The sequence below is a fragment of the Silurus aristotelis genome (assembly GCF_946808225.1).
Source record: "Silurus aristotelis genome assembly, chromosome: 2".
NCBI lineage: Eukaryota > Metazoa > Chordata > Actinopteri > Siluriformes > Siluridae > Silurus > Silurus aristotelis.
The window spans coordinates 5,681,553-5,706,412 of NC_139575.1; the positions used below are offsets into that span (position 1 = coordinate 5,681,553).

Consider the following 24,860-nt stretch of genomic DNA (forward strand, 5'->3'; position numbering starts at 1 on the left):
TTTGTCCGCTCCTGTGACAGCCTTAGCAGCTTCATCAGCCGCCTTTTTCCTTGAGTGACCCTTGACATATCCATCCTATGTGCTGCACACTTAGCTATTGCTATTTCTTTAGGTCTCATCATAGCATGTAACAGCTTCATTATTTGAGCATGATGTATTGGAGAACCATCTGTCTTCTTAAACCCTCGGTTCTTCCATAAAGCTCCAAACAAGTGGCACACATTATGCGCATACGTGGAATCAGTATATATTGTCACTCGCTTGCCTTCGGCTAGCAGACATGCTTCAGTTAGCCCCACAAGTTCAGCAAGCTGAGCAGATGCAGGCTGTGGTATAACTTCAGCTTTTTCTACTACACATCCTGCTCCTTGTGCTCTTACCACTGCGTAGCCAGCACTCAATTTATCTCCCACCCGATAGCAGGACCCATCAGTCCAGTACTCCAAATCTGACTCACGCAGCGGGAGGGCTTGCAGATCTGATCGAAGCCTTGAATATTTTTCTGCTTCTTGTACACAGTCATGGGGTTCGCCATCTTCTAGAGTTGGCAAAGTTTCAGCTGGGTTCACTGTAGCACATCTCACTAGAGTAACATCTTCCTGCTCTAGGAGTCTATAGTAATCTCTGAGTCTAGGCATAGTTAATGTGTATTTACCATAGTTCAAGAGATTTCTAAGGCTATGATGGGTTAGGATTGTTACTGGGTAACCCATGGTGACAGATGAAGCTTTATCGTACATCAAATAGACCCCTACCTTTGTACGATAACACCATGGTAGCCCTAGCTTAACTTCTGAATATGCGGTGGAATGATAAGAAATGGGTTGGGGGCTTGTCCCAATACCTGTTGGCTGACAAAGAACTGCACATGCATATTTACCTCCGGTTGAAGTAGATACATACAACAAAAAATTATTTGTGTAGTCAGGAAGTGTTAACGCTGGAGCCTCCTGCAGTCTCTGTTTAATCGTTTCAAATGACAAAAGGCCATCCTGCGTCCAGGTAAGATTACAATGAAGCTGAGCATTACCAGTGTCTTTAATCATAGCTCTCAAAGGCCCTGTTAAACTAGCATAATCCTCCACCCATACTGAGGAATAGCCAGCAATACCAAGAAATGTCATCAACTCTCTGACAGTCCTAGGTTTTGGTGCCTTACGGATAGCTTCTACCTGGTTGCTGGAGTTGCTTCTATGTCCCTGCATTATTGTCTGACCCAAATAAACTACCTTCTCTTGACAATACTGTAACTTTTTCTGAGAGGCCTTATGTCCCTTCTCAGCCAGTATCTGTAGCAGTTTAATTGAGTCCTTGTGACACGTTTTCTTATCTGGTGAACAAATAATAATATCATCCACGTATTGAACAACAGTACTTTTCAATACCTGATCTATCCCTGTCAAATCATCCTTCAATACTTTGTTGAAAATATGAGGACTATGCTTAAACCCTTGTGGCAATCTTCTGTATTCATAACTCTGTCCATTGTACGTAAACCCAAACAATCCCTGACTTTCAGCACTGAGTGGGACACTGAAAAATGCACCACACAAATCTAAAACTGTAAAATGTGTTGCATCAGGTGGAATTTGAGCTAATAAAGTATGTGGATCCGGTCCGTCTGCCGGAAAATCCGCTGCTATGTCATTTACTGCTCTTAAATCATGTACCAGACGATAAGAATTATCAGGTTTCCGCAAAGGTAGCAACGGTGTATTACTCTGTGGATTTTGAGTTATTTTCAAAACATCAGCTTTTAAAGGTCCCTCAATTTGTGATCCAATCCCCCTTATTGCCTCTTCTTTCAGTGGATATTGATTTCTCCACGGGGGTTTAACTTCTGGTCTAAGTTCCACTTTCACTGGTTGTGCTGACTTCACAAGTCCTATATCCGTGCTATGTTGAGACCACAGACTTTCTGGGACTTGCTTCAACATCTCCTCTCTCATGGGGTCTGAGTCTATTTTGACATTACAAATTGACTCATGTGTCAGCCGCACAGTTTGTGGCTGTCCCAAACCTTGAGCAGAGATCATGATCTTAATAAATCGTTGATCTTCACTCTTCCATATAGTTAAATTCTCTGTTAACGGCACAAAAAAGGCTTTCCCTGCTTCTGCCATCATCTCTAATACATGCTTCTGATCATACTCCTCAGCTACCAACAAAGTCACATGTGGAACGCTGTTCATAATATCAAATTCCTTTTCCAAATAATCATCCATGTGCACCTTCATAGCTGCTCCTTGTGGTCCTAAAATGATACAGCTCGAACTGAGTTGAACTTGGTATGGCTGACTCCTCAACCATTCATCTGGACTTGTTTAAACAGCATTTTTAAAATACTTAAGCGTGCAATGTAGTGGATACTCTGGAATTTGCACATTGGGCATATTTGCCATAATAAATTTTTCCCACAACTTAGCAGGCTCCAAAAATTCAGCACTAAGACTTCCAACCCAAAATACGGAGGAAGCTTCAGTTTCCTTAGTCATCAACCCCCATCACACCCGTCAGGTGTGCATTTTATAGTACAATTCAATCTACACAAAGCATCTCTTCCCAAAAGTGCAATAGGTGTATGTTCTGACACTAATATAGGTATTGTAGTTTTCAGATTTTTATAGCAGAGTTTAATTGGTTCCGTGAGAGGAATCAGCTGTTTTATTCCCTCAAACCCGATTGTCCGAATCAATTGACCAGACATGGGGAGATGTATAGCATCTTCAGGCCGAATACAGGTAAAAGCAGCTCCGCTATCTGCCATTACTTCTAATGGTTTATTGTTTACTTTCACCACTATTGTTGGATCTATCTCCGGCCCTAATACTACCAGCTGACATCCCCCGCTCGGATCCTCTGGGTACCCCTAAAAACCTGGTTCTGGGCCCCTAAACGGGTTCACCAGTCGTCCAGATGGCCTAAACTGGCCCCTGAAATTTCCTCTGGAATTTTCTCCTTGTCTATTGCACTCACGGGCGAAATGACCAATCTGTCCACAATTGTAACATGCTTCCTGTGACTGTTGGAAGTTTGAATTAAATCTTCCTACTCTACCTCTCCCAAAAGTTCCACGGCCTCGAGCTCTCCAGGTCTGAAATTGACCTGGAGCTGGCTGTGGATAAGAAATCATAAGACCTGCTGATGGTGGCTGCGGTAATTGATACTGAAGCTGATATGGCTGAGATTGTGCCTGATCCACCGGGGACGGAGCCTGCACAATCACAGCCTGCTTTTTCTCTTTCTTTTTACTATCCACCAGCTGTATCTGATTAAGCTTCCTAAGGGTCTCTAGATCCTGCTGTTTCTGATCAAATTCTTTTTTACGATATAATTCCACCTGATGAGCTATGTTATCTATATATGTCCCCTTTACAGCATTCCTAAGACTGACCACTTCGGCTAACTTACTCCTTACTGGTTGGGGCAGTCCCTTCTCTATTTTAGCTCTTAAAATAGACTGCTCCATCTGGTTTAAATCTGGATCATTTCCTGTGATCCTTCTCCACACCTGATGAGCTCTTGACACATAGGCCCTCGGATTCTCTTCCTGACCTAGCGGCTCAATAAAAATGTTATCGGGATGTACATTCGTTGGAAATATATCTTTCAAAGCTCTCCACACTCGACCTCTATTTGCAGAAAACAATTCTGAATCATTAACAGCGGTTCCCACATAACGATTAAGTCCTGCCCTCTGTAGGACTTCCTCCATGCCTTGAACCCCAAGAAGACTGGCTAATAATCTCTTAATGTCTCCTATAGCCATTTGTGTTCCCACCATAATCTCTTCCAGCTTTGTAATCCAAGGGTATGCTCCACTCTGTAGAGTAGGCAACTTTTCAAGTATGTCAGACATATTTGTATTCTGCCAAGGCTTATACTCTAGATTTTGTCCTCTTATTAATACTGGACACAATGCATCACAATCCTTTCCTTTAGAGCGTAAAGAATAATGCTTCTCTGTTTTCCGAGACTCTCTCTCCTGTGACCCTTTCTGCTTTGAATATGACCTCTCCAACTCCCTAGGGGTGAACAGATGCGAAAGCCGTCAACTCATGCTTCCTTCAATCTCTGTTGAGGCGCTATCTCGGCGCTCCTCTATTCCCGGGCTAAATTTCTTCGAATAAAATTCTCTCAAACCACTCTTATTCTCCAGATCCTCATCACTATCTCCTTCCTCACTGTCTGTAGAGCTATCGTTCCTTACCAACTCCCTATCCCTCATTCTATCTCCTTGTTTTTCTGCCTTTGATAATATGCGCCTGACAGCAGGATGATATCCACCTAATGCTACGCCTTCACTCTGATCACCATCATCCATAACCTTTATCCTTCTAACCCTCCGATTCCCTTTGTTTCCCAAACGTGTTGCTTTTCCCTTACTTTTGGTACTTGGATACATTTCTATAGTCATATCTGCCTGCCCTGTTTCTATTATCCGATCATTATGGTCTCTGATACTGTAACCACCTTCCTGGTTAATTACTGGGAGCTGAGGATAAATGTCCTCAAACTTTATCTGTTTCTCATATGGTGGGGGATCCTTTACTAAATCCACATGAGAGAAAGGTGCATTAATCTCTGCCATCAACTTTTCTGTCTCTTTCACACTTTTTTTTATGGTCTCCACACCCTTATTTTTCTCATCATTTACAGCCTTTGACCGCTTCTGTCCCTCATTTTCAAATAACTTGAGAATACCCAGCTCTATCTGTCTTTTATCCATACGCTTTTTCCCTCTCTTACCGTTTTTCTGCTCCGCTTTATACGTTGATATAAGCACATGCATTGTCTGGATTACTTCGGGGTTAAAGGTCCCTTCTTGGGGCCATGGTCGTTCAATATCAGGCCATCGCTTATGCCATTTCTCCATCATCTTTACGATGCCCTTAATTAAAGGATTATACTTCTGTACCACATCTACAGGAGTAATTATTTTCGACATTATTACAACTTTCTGTATTTTTGTACGCATAAATTGATACCAACTACCAAATTAAAGATTACTTAAATTTAACTTCTACAAAATACCTACAGATAAATTGTAAAACTTACGACAACAACCCTTGACCGAGTACAAATCAAATAATTACTAGTTAAATACCACGACTGGTCAGTCCGTTGCCAAGTCTCCTTTAAACTGCATAACACAAAGGTCACACACAAAATGTAATTCACTGCGATACTTCTCAAGCGGAGAGATCAAACGGCACGGTAAAAATTTATATTTTTTAATACGCACACATATTTTCACATACACATCCAAGTACTTAAAATTTTGTGGATAAAACAGCACTAGCCTCAGTCAAACAGGAGCCATGCGTTGATCATGTTGCTCCGGTCGTGGGCCTCTATTCATGTGTCGTTCTGGACAGCAGTTCCACGTACCACAAATCACACAGAGAAAACAGACAGGACCTTAGTACCACATGCTCCACACACACACAAACAACATCCATTAACAGCCAGGATTTTATACTCTACAGATTGCTTATCTCCTTTTAACCTCTAAACATCATTATTGCTTAAACTCTAATTTATTTTACTTTAATAATCACCCCAACTTTTCATCAATCAGTATTACTCACAAACAATACATATACATATACAATAATCACTTTATTATAATACTTGCTCATACACGCACACACACACACACACACACCCTCATTAATTTCTCTACTTGAAAATTTCCTTTTTTGGGAATTATATTATTCATTCAGGGCAGGGGAGTGTTTTGTCTCACTGTAGGGATATCTTTATTCATTCAGTATTAAGGGGCTTTGACTTCGGTGTGTGAGGTCCTCTTTAGATAGGTAAAGGTTTAAGGTTATTTGGCCATAAAATATTTTTTTTATCTTTTCTTTTGTTATTTAACAGAAAAAAGGTCTTCCGAAGGAAGCTCATAAGTTTTAACAGATTCAGTCCTCTCATGTAATGAGGCTCATTGTTTTATTCTTAATAGAAGACAAATATTATCCTTATAGTTACTAGAACGTATCTCACACACACACACGGCTGCAGCCTTACACACAAAAATTCAGACACAGAGGGGGAGGGGAGGGGGTCCCTTTTAGCGAAACGCACATACACACACTCGAGAGAGAGAGAGAGAGAGAGAGAGAGAGAGAGAGAGAGAGGAGGGGATCCCGCCCGCCCGCAGCGGAGCGCAGACCCTCACACGCAGAGAGACAGAAAAGCAGAGGGAGAGGGGGGGGGAGGGGGGGGTTTCGCTCACAGCGGAGAAAGAGGGACTTCACTCGCAGCTGAGCGCACACGCGCAAACACAGACACACACTTAGTTCCGCGCGCACAGAGAGGGAGAGACACCCCTTATCTTATTTTATTTTCCTCAAAGCGCACACACGTTTTCCTCAACACACACACACAAATTCCACATACACTATAGTCGACTCAGTCATACCAAGTTATAGCATGCTATTTTGCCGCACCTTTATTCTATTTTCTCTTTATTTTCCTTCCTTTATTAAATTTTTGCTACCTTATTGATATGCAGAAATTCAAATGACAGTTGCATCATCACCTAGCTCGTCAGCTAATTAGTCAGAGTGGGAACTTCAATTGAATTTTAATTCTGCATCATCCAGTTCCCAGAACTGACCTGAAATCCACCTAATGGGTTTCAGGATTTTGTCGGCCCATCTAAGATCGCCTTCCTGAAAAGGGCTTTCATCCAAACCTTGCGGCTTCCTCTTTAAACCTTATTCTTACTTTTCCTTTTTTATTTCAACCTTTATATTCCTGTTTACCTTTATTACTTCAACTTTTTTTTACCATATTTAACTCTTTCTCAGAGTCATTCACCTTTTACTTTTTACTTTAGCTCATTCCCTTCAGCTTTTACTCTTGTTATTTAAATTTTTTAACTCTCATTAATGTAACTTCTCTTTACTTCAACTTTACTCTTATATTTAAACGTTTTGCTTTCTTTAAATCTTCCCGTAATCCCCCCTTTGCGTTGCCAGCAACGCAACAAACAATTTAGAACGGAGAGCCACCCAAACCGACAATCACAACACAACACAAAACCCAATAACCCACACACAGGCCTTTAACGGTGCGACCCAACAGCAGAGAAACGGAACCCCAAACGCTCACCGTTTCAGCCGGCCGGACAGATCAGGGAGCAGTCATCAGAGCAGACCCGCGAAGCTTCAAGGCCGCAACACGCCCAGGATTCGTGACGCCAGGAAATGTTGTATATTCGTCGTCTTGATGAGGTGTAGTTGTCGGCTGGAAGGACTCCTCTTAGACACCGTATTTCATGTAAATAATGATTTTTATTCAGCACAGAAATATAGCATCTTTACAGGCCCTCGGGTCAAGCCTGGAGTCAGCACGCTCTGATTCAAAGTCTGACTCCAGATCCATGCTTACACACACATTAAATGCTTGCCCGTTTCCTGGGTCCACCTCTTAATGTAAATGAGATGCATATGAGCTTACTGTGCAATAATGTTGAACGTAAAGAGAAGCCTGAAATGTCCAGATGTTTCCAGGGCTCACATTCCCAGATCATAAAACATAAAGCGCATCCCGTTTTCCTGTACCTCGAAGTATATGGTGAACGGGGAAGTCGCCTCCCAAGAAGATATACATCCTGGACCACATTCCATATTTGTTTTAAGAACATTATCTCAACACTGGTGAGAGCACGTATCTCTCACCAGTCTTAAGATAACATTTAGTCTACTCCCAACACTTTTGTTTACAGAAAACCATCTGTCCAGGCGGTTCAGTAATTTACTTTGGCCTCTCCAGGAATGTCACCATTGCGGAATAATATGAGTTTAGGCCTTTTGATATTACACATTTAAGATACTATACATTTAAAACACTACAGTTGTTTTAGCTACATCAGCAATACAGTATAATGCGTTTATAGCCTGTATGACTTTAGCTATGCTAATGTGTGACATCCCATGGTAATGCTTAACCAACACTATTAAAGCTAGTTTAGGCAGAGCAATTTTACCATTTACATATCAAATGATACCAGCCGAATCTGATTTACATTGTTTGGAAGCCCAATACTTTATGTCCTCCTCAGTAGGCTGGCTCTGAAGTATCTTTAGGTCAATGTCTGGTATATTGGAGATATGTGACATCATCGAGATCTTAGGATTTGTATGTACTGTGTCCAAATCTACTGCTTGTTTTGCTGCTTCCCTAGCTACTTTATCCGCTAACGTGTTTCCCTGAATTTCCTCTGAATCACCTACTGCATGTCCTTTAACCTTCACTATGGCCACTTTGGCAGGGAGTTGAACAGCTTTTAAAAGGTCGTCTATGAGATTAAAATGCGCTATGGGCTTTCCATCAGATGTTTTAAAGTCTCTTTGCTTCCATGTTTCGGCAAAATCATGCACAACACCATAAGCATACTTAGAATCAGTGTATATAGTCACTACTTTACCTTCAGACAACTGACATGCTCTTGTAAGTGCGACCAACTCTGCAGCTTCTGCTGATGTGTATGGTAATGATTTAGCTTCAACTATTACATCAGGTAATCTTACAACCGCATATCCACATTTACATTTACATTTGCGGCTTTTAGCAGACGCCCTTATCAGGAGCGACGTACAAAAGTGCTTTGAGTCTCTAGTAATGAATAAATCTACACTGGTATGCTAGATTACAAACTCAATATAAATATTCATTCATTCATTTTCACCCGCTTATCCGTAATTCAGGTCACGGGGGCAGCAGTCTAAGCAGGCCCCCGCCTTCGACTGCTGCCCAATCCTCACAGCACCGTCCCTTACGGTCCCTCCTGCAGGTGGTGAGCCCACGGGAAGTAATATAAATATATAACCCTTGAATTCTACAAACTTAGAAAAGTGCTAATTTAAGTATTTCAGGAAGAGGTAGGTCTTCAGTCGTCGCTTGAAGATAGTCAGGGACTCTGCTGTACAGACTTCTAGGGGAAGTTAATTCCACCACCTCGGTGCCAGAACAGAGAAGAGCCTTGAAGTGTACTTACCTCTCATTCTGAGAGAAGGTGGTACCAGTCGAGCAGTGCTGGAGGATCTCAGACAGCGTGGTGCAGTGCAAGATCCACATAAATACACACAAAACTTAACACTCAGACAATACACACAACAAATAACACTCAGACAATACTGCTGTGCTAGGCACCAGGGGGATCGCAGTCTTCAAACAGAAAAAGTAATCCAGTCTCTCCAATTGGATCACAAATTTTGTAAGTTAGGAGAAAAAAATAGACTATAAAGCCAAAACAAGATTGAAGTCTTTTGAAAAATTTGAAAGTCTTTTCAAAATGTCTGTTTTTCTTTAATTTCTTTTCTCTTTTTTTCTCACTTTTTTTATTTATTTATTTATTTTTTTAAACAAATAATTTTTCATTTATTTATTTTTTTCGGGCATATAAATTATCGTGGATTCTTTTGGATACGTCAGACAATATTACCTATATTAGACAGACCGTAAAAAACTTATTCTAATCTTGCATCTTACATCTAAGGTGAGGAAAACAATGTCGCAAAGAAATCATCCCACCAAAGGAAATTATAATTAATTAAACAATTAATGCATAACCAAGACACGAACACACATGCAGCCCTATTGGCTGGCAAACAGGACAATCCCAGCAAACAACGAAGTATCCTAAAACTTACCTTGATGCGTGATCTCCCTTTGGATATTGCCGGAAAGTATCCCGCTTCTGACACCAAAACTGTTAGATTTTTATCATGCCCAAAACGAAACTAAATTCTTGGAGAGGTTTTCCATACAACCTGCGATGCCCGTAGTGCCTTTCTGATCAGGGAAGAATCACACCACACACAGCAAATGTTCTTCTTCGGTTTATTGCAGGCAGGAGAACGTATATATATACACACAGAGGAAAGAAAGCTGACCTAAAGTTGTTTCCTGTTTAGTCAAGAGGATATACTAGCCGGAGATGTGTGAACCCAGAGAAGACTCCCTGTTTACCTTACAGACTAACATCGTAAATATTCTATAGACACTGAACAGACAAAGGAATGTGTGTGAAACAGTGTGAAAACCGTCTTAACACTAACAGATGGTTTTGGACAGTGATGAAGAATTTACCTTTTCATTCGAAGAAGATTGCGATTTCGACGATTCAAGTTGCTATGATGAGTTATTAAGTTATTAATTTATTAAGTTTTACATTCTGATCATATAAATCTAATACTGTTTGTAGACATCTCTGCCTAGCTTTTGTCAGCATTGCCTTTTAATGTTACAACAAAAATCCGCCAATATCTGCTCATTTGTAACATTAACTGTTTGTAATTGTATGCCCTAAATATTGTTGACATTATATAAAGTTATATTTTAGCCTCAGTTCAGTTTTGGTTAGTCTCACTTATCATCCTAAAAGGCTGTTATGTAGTGTTAGCTAGCAGCGATGTTCCAGAATGCTGAGGTTTAAATGCTATATGTACAATGAATGCTTACAAATATATTTTGTTCAAGTGTATTCATCATCCTAAAATATATTGTTTGGTTATTTTTAGGAATGTGGCTGCATCACCCTTGCCTTCACTGGAAACTCACACCAGGCCACGCAGGCGTCGCTCCATTTTGAGTTCGACCGAGAATCATCCTGAGTAAGTACATATTTTATATTTTCTTAAATTTTATTTAGTTTGAATCATTATTGCATGGTATGACATATGCAAACAACTTCACCAATTAGTGATGTTCATGTGTGTGTGTGTGTGTGTGTGTGTGTGTGTGTGTGTGTTTCATAAACAGATGTGATCAGGCACCTGCTCCAAAAAGGGCAAAGGCAGCACACAGACAGTCCAGCATGTCATTGAAGGATCGGACAGATAACGACACGACTTTGCGATTCCTGCCCGCATGTGAACCTGGACCTCAACTGAGGTCTTCTGACTCTCATTCTCCATTTAGTCTATTTAAAATGTTTTTCCCGGAGAGTGTTGTCAACTCTGTGCCACAACACAAATGCTCAAGCTGCAAAGTCAATAGCCAAGGGACGCAAATACAAATGCAGAGATGTAACCGTGAGTGAGATCTATCGCTACATTGGGCTCTTATTTTACATGGCAATGGTAAAGTTGCCCTCCATCATAGACTACTGGCGACAGAGCAGTATTTTCACAGTTCCCTTTCCAGCAACAATTATGTCAAGGGACAGATACAGGACAATTTTGTGGAATGTACACATGAGTCAGCCAGATGCAGACAAAGCGGAAATACAACTGAATAGGAATCCTTTCTTACAGTAAGCACCACAAAACACAAAGGAAATGCCTGTCATGCGATGTTCGCCTGTGTCTTCAGTTAAACACTCATACACCTTCGTATGATTGTTTACACCTGGGAACTGACCAAAGGCAGTTTTTTGTCAGAAAGATTTTGTATTGTGCTAATGCAATTCACATATATTTCACACACACACTTCCTGAACAGCTCTTTCTTGTGCAGATAGAAGGGGAAGTGGGCACGGCATCAGTTTCTGGTTAAAACAGTTAAAGATGCAGCACAGTCACAGAGCAGGATAGAGACAGTAACAGTGTGTGGCAGAACAGGAACTTTAATAACTTTATGAAGTGGACTTGGTGTGGAGATCTGTGTGTGGCCTCAGGATGAAGATCCTCCTCCTCATCTTCACCATCTGCTTAAACTCAGGTAAAGAAATGCACTTTATAATAATCCTCATTATCAGCGGCAGTGGTACATAAAGGAAGGTTTTGCTCAGATGGATATTTGGTGTTTTGTTAGATGGAGGAGCCTCCAAGGAAGTAACAGGATATTCAGGAGGTGACGTTCTAATCAAGTGCAAGTATAATACAGATTACACACAAAACCTAAAATATTTCTGTAAGGGTTCATCGCCAGGCTGTTCTGATCTAATAAAGACAGAAGATAAAAACATGTGGGTAACTTCAGGAAGATTCTCACTGTTTGATAACACCAAATCAGCAGAGTTCAGCGTTATGATCAGAGAGATCACTGTAGAGGACACTGGGACGTATCAGTGTGGAGTTGATATATCTTTGGGAAACGACATTTACACAGCAGTGGAACTAAAAGTAAAGAAAGGTGAGTCTCCAAACATTGCCTTCTGTTTATCTTCACAAAGCTCCAGTGTCATTAGCAGACACAAGACCAAGTTATCACACTTCATTACTAAAATGTATTATCATTTTAACATGTTTTTTACTTTTTACTCTTCTGTTTAAATACTGACATCAAACATGTTCCCATTTTCCTGCCTGAAATATTAATCACCTTTCTGTGCATTTAACTTTATTTATTTTTAAAACAGCAAATGAGATCCAAACCAACCTGCAAGCTGAATGTTCATGCTTCTTTCAGTTGCTTTTTGTATTTATATCAGTTCATTTGCAAGACGTTTCATTACAATTTGTGTATCTGAGCATGTCGTCTTTGCTCATTATATTCTTTTCCTTTTTTGCTTAGACACTTCATTATGTTTCTGATTGCTCTGTACTGTTCTGATTGCCTGATATTTCACTCCTGCCTTTTTTCACCATAAGTTACCTCATTACAGTTGTAATTGTTTGAACATAATTTGAACATTTTACAGGAAGCTCAGGCTCTAGAGAAGTGAGTGCGTATACAGGGGTAGGAATCAGCATTAAGTGCAGATATGAGGATGAATATAAAGACAAACCAAAATCTTTCTGTAACATCAGAACAAATCAGTAGTGTTTTACTCAAATACCAACAAAACTAAACAGTGAAGGACACTGGAACATACCCGTGTGCTGTTAGTGTGTCTGATGCAATACTAAACTGTAATGAAGCTGAATGTTAGAGAAGAAAACAAACTGTAATTGTGTGTTTTAGCAGTTGCAACATGTTGCTTACAGATTACTCTGTATATATACTATATAAATGTCTAGTTTATATACATATACACAGATTTCATTGGTTGGGATTTGCAGATCTGTCCTATGAGAAGTCAATCAGTAAGACTGTGCATGTAGGAGGAGATTTGAACATCAGCTGTAAATACCCACAATCCCTCAGGAATCACGCCAAGTTTCTTTGCAAGAGGCTGCAACCTGCTGCTTGTGTTTATAATTAATCTGAATCTAGAAAGTAGAAAATATATAAATGTGGGAAAATTCTCCCTGTATGATGACAGAACAGAACAAATCATCATTGTGAGAATTTGAAATGTAACTGAGCAGGATTCTGGTGAATTCTGGTGTGGAGCTGAAGCAGCCTGAACATCTGATCACCGATACAGGGTTTATTTCAAACAGATCAACCTGGCAGTTATTGGTAAATTTGTGTCCACATTGTCTCCATGTCCATCATACAGTTTTTCTTACAAACTTACAAAATGTAAAATGTATTGTGTTGCATTTGTACTGTTATTAGTTACATACTAGATTCACTTACATGTTATTTATTACCTAAATCAATGTTTCACTGTTTTGATTTACATGCCCCAGTTTCAACCTCAATACCTACACAACATTCATCATCTTTGTCATCATCATCATCATCATCATCATCATCATCATTGTATGAGCCTACTCCAGCTTCTTCTTCAGGAGGTGATTCCGCTCAGATGCACATCACACACGTACTAAAACGTCATGACTCTGGTGAATTTGATCCCTTATGAATGTACAGAATGTACGTAAAAGTGACTGTTTCTCTTCCAGGATTTTCAGCTTCCACTATAATCACTGTATGTGTAATTCTACTGCTACTTCTGATTGGAATCTCAGTCCTGCTTGTGATTCTACAGAAAGGACGAAAGATGAAAGGTATAAATACACACACACACACACACACACACACACACACACACACACACACACACACACACACTATCAAATGTGTGAGTGGTTCATGATCAGGTGGTGCAGCAGGTTGTTTTGCTGCCTCACAGTTCCAGTGTCCAGCTTTTAATCTCGAACTCAGGTTCCTGCTCTACATATCTGATCTCATAAAGTCATACTGGTAGGTGGATGTGTGACGTCCTGTAATGGACTAATTAAAGATGTTACAGGAAATTGGTTATTTGTAATTAATTTTACAAACCAAACTGAAATCAACTATTAAAATAAAATTAATTTCTGCCGACTTGAATGCTGTTTTAAGGAGGTACAGCTGCTTCTCACAGGACTTCTGTCCAATGTTCAGGGAACAATCAAGAGGTGATTGTCTTTATCACAGTTTATTCAATATCAAAGTTTATTTCCATACAAATTAGGGTAAAAAAAAAAACCTTTATATTTCTTTCTATCTTTTCCATCAGGTTCCTCCTGCTCTTTCTGATTTTGAGGAAATTAAAGACACCAGACAACTTTCTGAGTCAGAAACTAGATTTTCCACTATTTACACTTCTCTTCAACTACTCACAATCCCTTCTGAGCTTCCTCAAACTGTTTATGCAAACACAGAGGTACCTGCAAGCCCCTGTGATTCTACTGTTTATTCTACTGTTAAATTTCCCACAAACCCTCCTGATCAGGACTTTTACTCCACAGTTCAGTTACACTAAAGTCCGTCTGATAGAGAGAACAGCAGAACGTTTGTGAGTTAATGTACACAGTTTTCACATTACAACCACCAGCTCCAATGATGCAGTGTCAGATTATTTTTTATAAAAAAGAGTTGCCATGTGAATACAATGCAGTCAGTTATGGTGATTCATTTGACAGTTTTTTACATACATAGAACCCACACATTCAATAACGAGGGAGGGAGTGAAAGTGAGGAGCTTATGTAGAAGCGGGGTGGAGTGATGATGAGCCTCAGGTGTGCGTCATTAAGCCTGAAGCTCCAGAGAGAGCGGAGGCATGAGTGACAACGAGCCCCAGGTGTGCGTGGTTAAGCCTGGGAGAGCGGAAGCATGAGAGCCACAAAAGGGGGCGTGGCAGGTGGATCCCTGACATATCACCCCCCCGAGGGGGCGGCACTTGACGGCCAAAACCCACAGATGCCCGGAGGGCCAGGGCACTCGGAGGAGGACCCCAGTGTCCGTCCAGGGTCGAAAGGGACCTGGTCAGAACCGTCACGGAACCGGGGATGTTTTGTCATCCTCCGAGGGACCTGGAAGTGTTACGTCGCCCGGAGAGGAACCGTCATAGGCAGTCGGAGGCAGTACGACCTCCTTTTTGCGGCCAGGTGCCGGTTCAACGTCTTCTTCGCAGCCAGGTGATGATGCAACGGCACACTCGGTGGGACACTGGAGCCGAGTGGAGCGTTCTGAGGAGCCCAGGAGCAGAGTAGAGCTTGGGGCAGAGCTGCGCTCACCTGGAGGCCCTGGGGCAGAGCTGTGTTTTCCTGGAGATCCTGGGGCAGAGCGGAGCCGCCCTGGAGGGCCTGGAGCAGGGTGGAGATCCCCCAGAGGACCTGGGGTGGAGCACTCTGGGAAACTCTGGTGCGGAAGCGAGCTCTCCGGGAAACACTGGAGCGGACCCGTGCTCTCGGGAGCGGGAGAGAGATGGTGGAGATCTGCGGTGACCATCCCTAGTTCCCTGGTGAGAAGCCGGATAAACCGGGCACACGAGCTGATGTATTCCTGTGTGCCTCCTGGGTAATGAGAAGCCTTTATAGGCCATCAATTCGGATTAAAGCAGCTGATATAAATTAGTACTGATAGGGAGCAGGGTTCCTCTCTCAATACTGACAGATTTCAGGTGATCTCCTGGCTTTCTATGCCATTTTGCACCTTGTTATCTTCATGTGTTCAATACTTATTCCCTGTGTTATTTCACTTTATTTATTATGACTCAACTTGTATACTTAAATTATCTGATTTCTTTGTATGAATTCAATATTTGGCCTGATAGCTACATCTGGTGAAAATTTTGTCTCGATAGCCCACTTGGAAATCACCTTACTGATAAAAATGCTGATGTGTCAAATACTTATTTTCCCCGCTGTACATTTCAGCTTGTGTTGAATGGTACAGATGTGGTTTGTGAGCTCTGACTAGTGCGCTCCGTAGCCATCCAATCAAAGGATGTGATGGCTAGATGTCCCCAGTTTACACATTGCAGATCTGATTGATTAAAAGCACAGCTTCATTCTCATGTATTTTAGGCTTCAGGTGCTGATTCTGAAGGCCTTACAGCAATCTTCCTTGACTCTGGCAACATGTTGTCTGAAATAGAATTGGACAGAACTCTAACATAAACATACACTCCTGGAAGCAGACCAACCAAGAGAAAATAGGGAGGTGGTAATTTAGTGGTTGAGTCACTGGACTTTGCATCCAAAGTTCGAGTTCAAATCCCAGCCACACCAAACTGCCATTCCTTTTCACCTAAACAAGGCCCTTAAACCCAAAAAAAAAAAGTTTTGTAATGAAGAAATTAGACTATTGGGAATAATTTATTTTATATTACTGTAAAAAAAAATATTATAAAGTCAATGGTTCTGATAGTGTTTAGGCCATTAGAGAAGGCCTTGCAGGTCCTGATGTTCTGCCACTGAAGAAATGCTATAATTTGGATTTTTATTTGTATGTGCTTTTAATAGAATCTATCAAAAAGCAACTTTGCAGAGATCCAGATTTAGCCTTGTATACTAAATAAGTCAGAGGTGACAATGATAAACGGAAAAAGCAAGTCGCTGAGAAAGAAATCGGTGTCTCGGATCCCGATTCCCAATATACATTTCAGGTTTTTCTTAACCACTTAAACACTGGGATTTATTCAGAAGCTTCATTAAAATGTTTCTGACAGCAAAGAATTACATGCACCAGCAAATCTGACTTCTGTATGAGTGTCATTAAAAAGTGGCAAATTAAAGCTAATACTGCCCCTCATTGCACATTGCACCATAAAATAACATATAATGATGTTACCAGATAAAAGATTATGACATTATAACAATATGATTATTATGATAATGTCACCAATGTCATCAATGATGTTATAATGTCACTAATAAATTGGGAGGTTAGTAATAAAGTCCAACCCAGCCTAGCATAAAACATTTCCCAAATCAAATATGCAGGTCACTGTCAGGACAGTGACCACGCGAAGGGAACGGGATAAACTCAATCATTCTTTATTGACGTGCAGATACAAAACCGGAGTTTAGAAGTGTTACGAACCGCAATGCGGGGTAAATCGGGAAAGCGGGTACAAGGTGATCCGTAAAAAAAAATATAATCCGTAACAAAAGCATAATCCAGGATCATGAGTGTAATCCGTTCCTCCAGAACCAGGAGCAGGAACCAGCGGGGAACGCTGGCGGTCAGGAGTCCGGTAGATCACTGTAGTAACCATGTAAATCCGACAACGAGTGAGGTGAAAACGGGAACTGAGTAACAGGTGCCGGCGATTAGCGCCGGGAGAGGCTGAGAGAGAGCCTCGGAGGGAGGCGTGACAGGAGGATCCCTGACAGTCACGAACCAGAATTTCCTACTGGATTGGTCGAGGCCCGGGTTACCAACGACTGCCACAGGTATTGTTAGCCATCAGAGTACCAGTGGAAATTAGGCTACTCTTGGCTGGAGGAGAAGGAGAGAAGGAAGACATCTACAGAGACAGCAGGGAAAGGAGAAGTGGAGGAGAGTGGAGGTTTGGGTTGGTAAACCCAAAACTTGTGCAACCTTTTTAACTGTTCTATTATGGTGTGGATGGAAAGAGAAATGGTGTAGGGGTGATTCTGAAGGAAGAGTATAGTAAGAGTGTAGTGGAGGTGAAAATAGTTTCTAATAGAGTGATAATTGTGAAGCTGGAAGTTAAAGGGGTGATGATAAATGTTATCAGTGCCTTTGCTCCACAAGTGGGTTGTGAAATGGAGGAGAAAGAAAAATTCTGGAGTGAGTTAGATGAAGTGGTGAAGAGTAAACCTAGGAAAGAAAGATTAGTGATTGGGGAAGATTTTAATGGGCATGTAGGTGAAGGGAATAGAGGTGATGAGGAAGTAATTGGTAGGTATGGCTTTAAAAAGAGGAATGTGGAAGGGAGATGGAGGTAGATCTTGCTAAAGAATGGAAATGGAGTGGTTAACATATAAGAGTGAAGGAAAAAGCACACAGTTGGACTATGTCCTATGTAGAAGATGCAACCTGAAGAAGATTGGAGACTATAAGGTGTTGGCAAGGGAAAGTGTAGTTAGACAGCATTAGATAGTGGTCTGTTGGATGGCTTTGAAGGTGTGGAAGAAGAGGAGGAGAGTGAAGACTGAAAGAAGAATAATATGGTGGAAACTGAAGGAGGAAGACAGTAGTGTGAGGTTCAGGGAAGAGGTCAGACAGAGGCTCGGTGGATGTGCTACAATTTAGAGCAATAAAGAATAGAGATGAAAGTGTGTTGACTAGTGAGGAGTGTGAGGTGAGAAGATGGAGAGAATATTTGGAGAAGCTGTTGAATGAGGAAAATGAGAGAGAGAGAGAGAGAGAGAGAGAGAGAGAGAGAGAGAGAGAGAGAGAGAGAGAGAGAGAAGGTTGGATGATGTGAAGATGGTGAAGCAGGAAGTGGAAACGATTAGTAAGGGGGAAGTGAGAGCAGTGATCAACAGGATGAAGAGTGGAAAGTCAGTAGGACCAGATGACATACCGGTAGAAGCATGGAGATGTTTAGGAGAGATGGCAGTGGAGTTTTTAACCAGATTGTTTAACAGGATTTTAGAAGGTGAGAGGATGCCTGAGAAATAGAGAAGGAGTGTGCTGGTGCTGATCTTTAAGAATAAGGGAGATGTGCAGACCTGCAATAATTACAGGGAAGTAAAGTTGATCAGTCACACCATGAAGTTATGAGAAAGATCAGTGAAAGTCAGGCTGAGTGACGAGGTGACCATCTGTGAGCAACAGTATTGTTCCATGCTGAGAACACAATATTTGCTTTGAGAATGTTGATGGAGAAGTATAGAGTAGGTTAGAAGGAGTTGCATGGTGTGTTTGTGGATTTTGAGAAAGCGTACGACAGGGTGCCGAGAGAGGAGTTGTATGAGGAAGTCAGGTGAGTCAGAGAAGTATGTGAGGGTGGTGCAGGACAGGTATAAGGACAGTGTGACAGCAATGAAGTGTGCAGTAGGAACGACAGACTGGAGTTTGGGCTGCATCAAGGTTTGGCTCTGATCACTTTCCTGTTTGCAGTGGTGATGAACAGGTTGAAGGACAGGGTCAGACAGGAGTCTCTGTGGACTATGATGTTTGCGGATAATATTGTGATTTGTGGTGAGAGTAGAGAGCAGGTTTAGAAGAGCCTGGAGAGGTGGAGGTACACACTGGAAAGAAGGGGAATGAAAGTCAGTAAGAGTAAGACAGAGTACATGTGTGTGAGTTCAGGAGTTCAGGTACCTGTGGTCAACAGTGCAAAGTAATGAAGAGTGTGTTTGAAAAGTGAAGAAAATAGTGCAGGCAGGGTGGAGTGGGTGGAGAAGAGTGGCAGGAGTGATTTGTGATAGAAGGGTACCTGCAAGAGTGAAAGGAAAAGTGTATAGGACTGTGGTGAGACCTGCGATGTTATATGGTTTAGAGGCAGTGGCATTGATTAAAAGACAGGAGGTGGAGCTGGAGGCAGCAGAGCTGAAGATGCAAAGATTTCATTTGGGAGTGACAAGGATAGACAGGATTAGAAATGAGGTTATTAGAGAAACAGCGCATGTAGGACGTTTTGGGGACTAATGTGAAAAAGACAAGATTGAGTTGGTTTGGACATGTTCAAAGGAGGGATATGGGGTTTGTCTGTACAAGAATGCTGAGAATGGAGCTGTCAGAAAGGAGGAAGAGAAAGGCCAACGAGGAGATTTATGGATGTGGTGCAAGACATGCATTGTTTGTTAGGTGGACAGTTTGATGGAGTGGGCTTGTTGGATTGAGCCTAACCCTAACCCTAACCCTAACCCTAACCCCTTTTCTCTCCTTCTCTCCCTTCCTCCTGCTCTCTCTCTCTCTCTCTCTCTCTCTCTCTCTCTCTCTCTCTCTCTCTCTCTCTGTCTCTCACTCTTTCTCCCTCACTCTCTTTCTCTGTCTGTCTAGTTAACATGTTCCTGAGGTACCAGTGACAAGTGTTCCTGTCATTTTCCTCTCTTCTGATCTGCCTGAGTCATCCTGATGCCCTACATGGATGGAGTTCTCTTCAATTGGATACCACTCTGTGCAGCTGGGGATAGTTCCACATCTACAGTCTAAAGATTCAAGAAGTCACTGAGTAACTCAAGAACTTGTGAATGGATTTGGTCTGTAATCAATATTACTACTACAATAGCTCAGGACCACAGTTTGCATTAACAGTTCTGAATATGAGAAACTATTACCACACATCTCAACAATGGAAATGTAATGAATAGACCTGCCATTTCAAATAAATTATTGATAGATGTTCACAAAACCCAGGAACCTTTGTAATTCCTTAATATTAGATGGTAATGGCCGAGCCATCACTGCTTCTACCTTACTGCTTCTAGGACTTCTGTTTAAAATCGCAGTCCTGCTTGTGGTTCTACAGACATGACACAAGATGAAAGATGTACACTCAAAGGACATTACAAAATGTTTAACACATTTAGTGTTGTGTAACTAAACAATGATTATGCAGAAGTAATGCAACTCTGTCTCACAGAAATACAGCTGGTCTGTTGATGTGCAATGTAATGAATTGCACTGGTATAAAGCATTTACTAGAAATTAATGATTCCTGACTGATTATTTAAAACTAACTTAATACAAAAAATTAACTAAATACAAAACTAAAACTCAAAATATATTTGTTTACTGGCATGTCTCATATGTTCACTATTAGGTTGTTCATTTTAAGGTTAATTGATATTATTTTCAGCCAATCAATTTTGGTAGGTCCACAAAAAAAAAAATCGTTTAATTATTGATTATTGAATTTAGATTCAATATTGTTCATACTTGGGTGACTCAATTTGTTACACTGTGCACTGTTGGAATAGAAAAGAATAGCCTTTATTTTTCACATATACATTACAGTACAGTGAAATTCGTTCTTCGCATATACCAGCTTGCCCAGAAGCTGGGATCAGATCGCAGGGTCAGCCATGATACAACACCCCTGGAGCATAGAGGGTTAAGGGCCTTGCTCAAGGGCCCAAGAGTGGCAGCTTGGCAATACCGGTGAATCCCTAACTTTCAGATCAGTAACCCAGCACTTTAACCACTGAGCTCCCTGTGTACAAATAGTACATTTGGAATCTGCAGAATAAATTTTAATTAGGGAAAATATTTGCATGCAAATGTGTGTGTATATGTAAATTATTCATGTGAAGGCAGATGCAGAAAGTGTCACTGAGACCTCTAGTGCAGTGGTCCCCAACCTTTTTTGCACCACAGACCGGATTAATGTTGGACAATATTTTCACGGACCGGGTTTAATGTTGGACAATATTTACAGGGATCGGCCTTTAAGGTGTGGTGGATAAATACAACAAAGTAAAATGATATAATGTATATGAATAATAAAAGTGCTAGCTTGGGGGATTGAATTTAGCGGTAATGTATTATCTGTTAGCGGCCGGAGCAGCCCCTTTAGGAAGGTAGCGGATGTTGGTAAGACATGTGACCGAGGCATCTTCACATGCATCAAGAGTGAGTCATAGACAGATGTGGCAGAGAGATTCCGGTAATTTTCCAAAATAAAACATTGTTCATAATCAGATAATAAATAAAACGGAAAAATTGTAAGTTATGTATTCTTTCTGTGCGGCCCGGTACTAAATGACCCACGGACTGGTGCCGGTCTGCGGCCCAGGGGTTGGGGACCACTGCTCTAGTGTATGTCCACACACATATCGTCCATACTCTGTGGCATTCGGAATAATTAAATCTTTCTCCATTTGTTACACACCTTGGACTCTAGAGGGCAGTAAAGCAGTACACACTTGCATCAAATAAATAGAGTAATAAATATCCTTAGTGACGTTAATTCTGGAGAACTGAATTTTGAAGAAATTTAAAAGAATTTTGCATTGCACTTGTGAATGATATATTGGTGAAGGAGTCCTTATCAAGTGATAGTATGATAGAAAATTCAAACAAAACCTAAAAATATTTCTGTAAGGATTAATTGGCAGGGTTGAGATGTCCTGACCAAATAAAGACAGGAGCTAAAAACGAGTGGGTAACTCCAGGAAGATTCTCACTGTTTGATGTTCTATGAGAAGTCCATCAGTAAGACGGTCCATGTAGGAGGAAATTCGAATGTCAGCTGTAAATACCCACAATCCCTCAGGAGTGAGACCAAGTTTGTCTGCAAAGGACTTCAACCTGCTTTATGTCCTTATAAAGAATCTGTTAAAGACAGTAAAAAAAAAAAACATGAAATGTGAGGAAATTCTCGCTGTATGATGACAGAACAGAACAAATCTTCACTGTGAGTATTAAAAATGTAACTGAGCAGGATTCTGTTGAATTCTGGTGTGGAGGTGAAGCAGCCTGGACATCTGATCATGAATACAGGGTTTATTTCAAACAGATCAACCTGGCAGTTATTGGTAAATTTGTGTCCACATTGTCTCCATGTCCATCATACAGTTTTTCTTACAAACTTACAAAATGTAAAATGTATTGTGTTGCATTTGTACTGTTATTAGTTACATACTAGATTCACTTACATGTTATTTATTACATGTTATTTAACCTGACAGTTACTGGTGAGTTTGTCTCTGCATTGTCTCCATGTCCATCATAGAGTTTTTCTGATGTTTCAAACTTACAAAATGTAAAATGTATTGTGTTGCATCTGTACTGCTATCAGTCATTTATTTGATTCACTTACTTCATGTTATTCATTATGTAATTAAATGCTTCACTGCTTTAGATCCACGTGCCCCAGTTTTAACCTCAATACCTACACAACCTTCACGACTTTTGTCTTCATCATCATCATCATCATCATCATTGTATGTACTCCAGCTTCTTCTTTAGGAGGTGATTTTGCTCAGATGTGCACCGCACACATACTCTAACTACATTATTTTGGTGAATTTGATCCCTTATGAATGTACAGAATGTATGTAAAAGAGATTGTTTTTCTTCCAGGATTTTCTACTTTCACTGTGATCAATGTATGTGTAATTCTGCTGCTACTTCTGAGTGGAATCTTAGTCCTGCTTGTGATTCTACAAAAAGGACAAAAGATGAAATGTATACACACATACACACAAAAAAAACACACACACAGCAGGTAGTTTTGCTGTCTCACAGTTCCAGTGTCCAGTATTTAATCTTAAACTCAGGTTGACCTTGTAAAGGCATACTGGTAGGTGAATGTATGATGTCCTGTAATGGAATAATTAAAGAATTTACTGGAAATGGATGATTCCTAATTGATTTTCCAAACAAAACTCAATAAAACATTACAATAACAACAATTATAAAATTTTTTGACGACTTGACTGCTGTTTAAGGAGGTACAGCTGCTTCTCACAGGACTTCTGTCCAAATCACAGGGAACAACCAAGAGGTGATTGTCTTTATCACTGAGTTTTATTACTACCAAAGTTTATTAAGAAACAAATTGGGGTGAAAAACTTATTTATTTATTTCTGTCTGTTTCCGTTTCTATCAGGTTCCTCCTGCTCTCTGTGAGTATGAGGAGATTAAAGACACCAGATGGCTTTCTGCCTCAGACAGTAGATATTCCGCCATTTACGCTACTCCTCAACTACACATATTCCCTTCTGAGCTTCCTCAAACTGTTTATGCAAACACAGACCTGCAATCCTATTGTTTATTTTACTGTTTAAGGTCTCACAAACCCCCCTGATCAGGACTTTTACTCCACAGTTCAGTTACACTAAAGTCCCTCTGATAGAGAACAGAAGAAAGTTTGATGTAGCAACAGTTTTTACACCACATCACCACCGGCTCTAATGATGTAATAACACAGACTTTTTTTTGCCAAGTGAATACAATGCAGTCAGTTATGGTGATTAATTTGACTCTTTTTTTCATAATTTTAACTCTGTGTCATTGGAAATGTACTGTTTTGTTTAGATATTTATTCTGCTTATTCCCATCTTCCATCTCCCAAACAATGTGAAGCAAAAAGATGTAGATGGTTTAGTTGTGGTATAGAATGTCTCTAGGTTACGTATGTAACCGTAGTTCCCTGAGGGAACAAGACGCTGCATCAAAACGCCCCCGCGTTGTCCACGCTCTGAATCACGTGTAAAATCCGCCCAATGGGCAAGTCGTCATCGGTGGCCGGCGTTGCGTAAACCAGGAAGGTACAAAACGGCTGAGCGATGGTAGCGACATTAGCTTCTGAGGAAAGAGAAGGTAAGCACTTTCAGGGATGCAGGGAGTACGGTTGTCACTCGTTACCGCTCCATACCCCATGAGGGATGCATCTGTCGTTAGCGTTATGCGACGACAAGGTGCTCCCAGGACGGGGCCTTGAGACAGGAACGCGTGTTCCCTCCATATATCCAAGGTTTAAAGAGCTCGCCTCAAAACATTGATAGTACGGAGTGGGCTGCCCCATCGGGAGAACCCTCTGTCCTTCTGGCCTTACAGTGAGTGGTTGGCCTTCTCTCACTCTCCTGACTGCTGTGAGAATGGCTGCAATCCGAGTGGGAGACAATACTGCCCACAGCACGGTCAAGTCCCATACCACGCCCAAGTCCCATACCATCGGCCTCAATCCGCCGTCCTTCTTCTAAACAACAAAGCACTGGTCGTATTAGACTGACTCTCTGACAGAGGGAGGAACCAATTTGATGGCCCCTTGCCTCAGGAGGATGCGTACTTCTTGCTCCAAGACTAGAACCTGCTCGGGCCCCACCCTGGGGGCCTTGGGTTTTTTTTCCCAACCTACTACACTCCTGGTCGGGAAAAAAAATACAACGGTAGGCCCCGGGGCAGAGGCTGTGCTACGGAATGCAGGAAATGCTCC

At 41.2% G+C, this 24,860-nt stretch overlaps 1 protein-coding gene and 2 long non-coding RNA genes across 3 annotated transcripts in view; 2 read left to right on the plus strand and 1 right to left on the minus strand.

The window, feature by feature from the left end:
* The window catches only part of LOC310737758 (obscurin-like), a 380,181-nt gene that overhangs the window by 233,659 nt on the left and 121,662 nt on the right, over positions 1-24,860 (plus strand). The window contains exon 14 of the mRNA XM_083562347.1: positions 11,770-12,090. Within this exon, the coding sequence (XP_083418473.1) occupies positions 11,770-12,090 (321 nt within the window). The remainder of the gene's footprint in view (positions 1-11,769; positions 12,091-24,860) is intronic.
* The window catches only part of LOC310739326, a 224,718-nt gene that overhangs the window by 82,323 nt on the left and 117,535 nt on the right, over positions 1-24,860 (minus strand). The window lies entirely within an intron of this gene.
* Positions 23,035-23,609, plus strand: LOC310739259. The gene is made up of 3 exons (XR_014537321.1): positions 23,035-23,107; positions 23,371-23,426; positions 23,532-23,609. It is a non-coding gene; the product is annotated as an uncharacterized lncRNA (long non-coding RNA).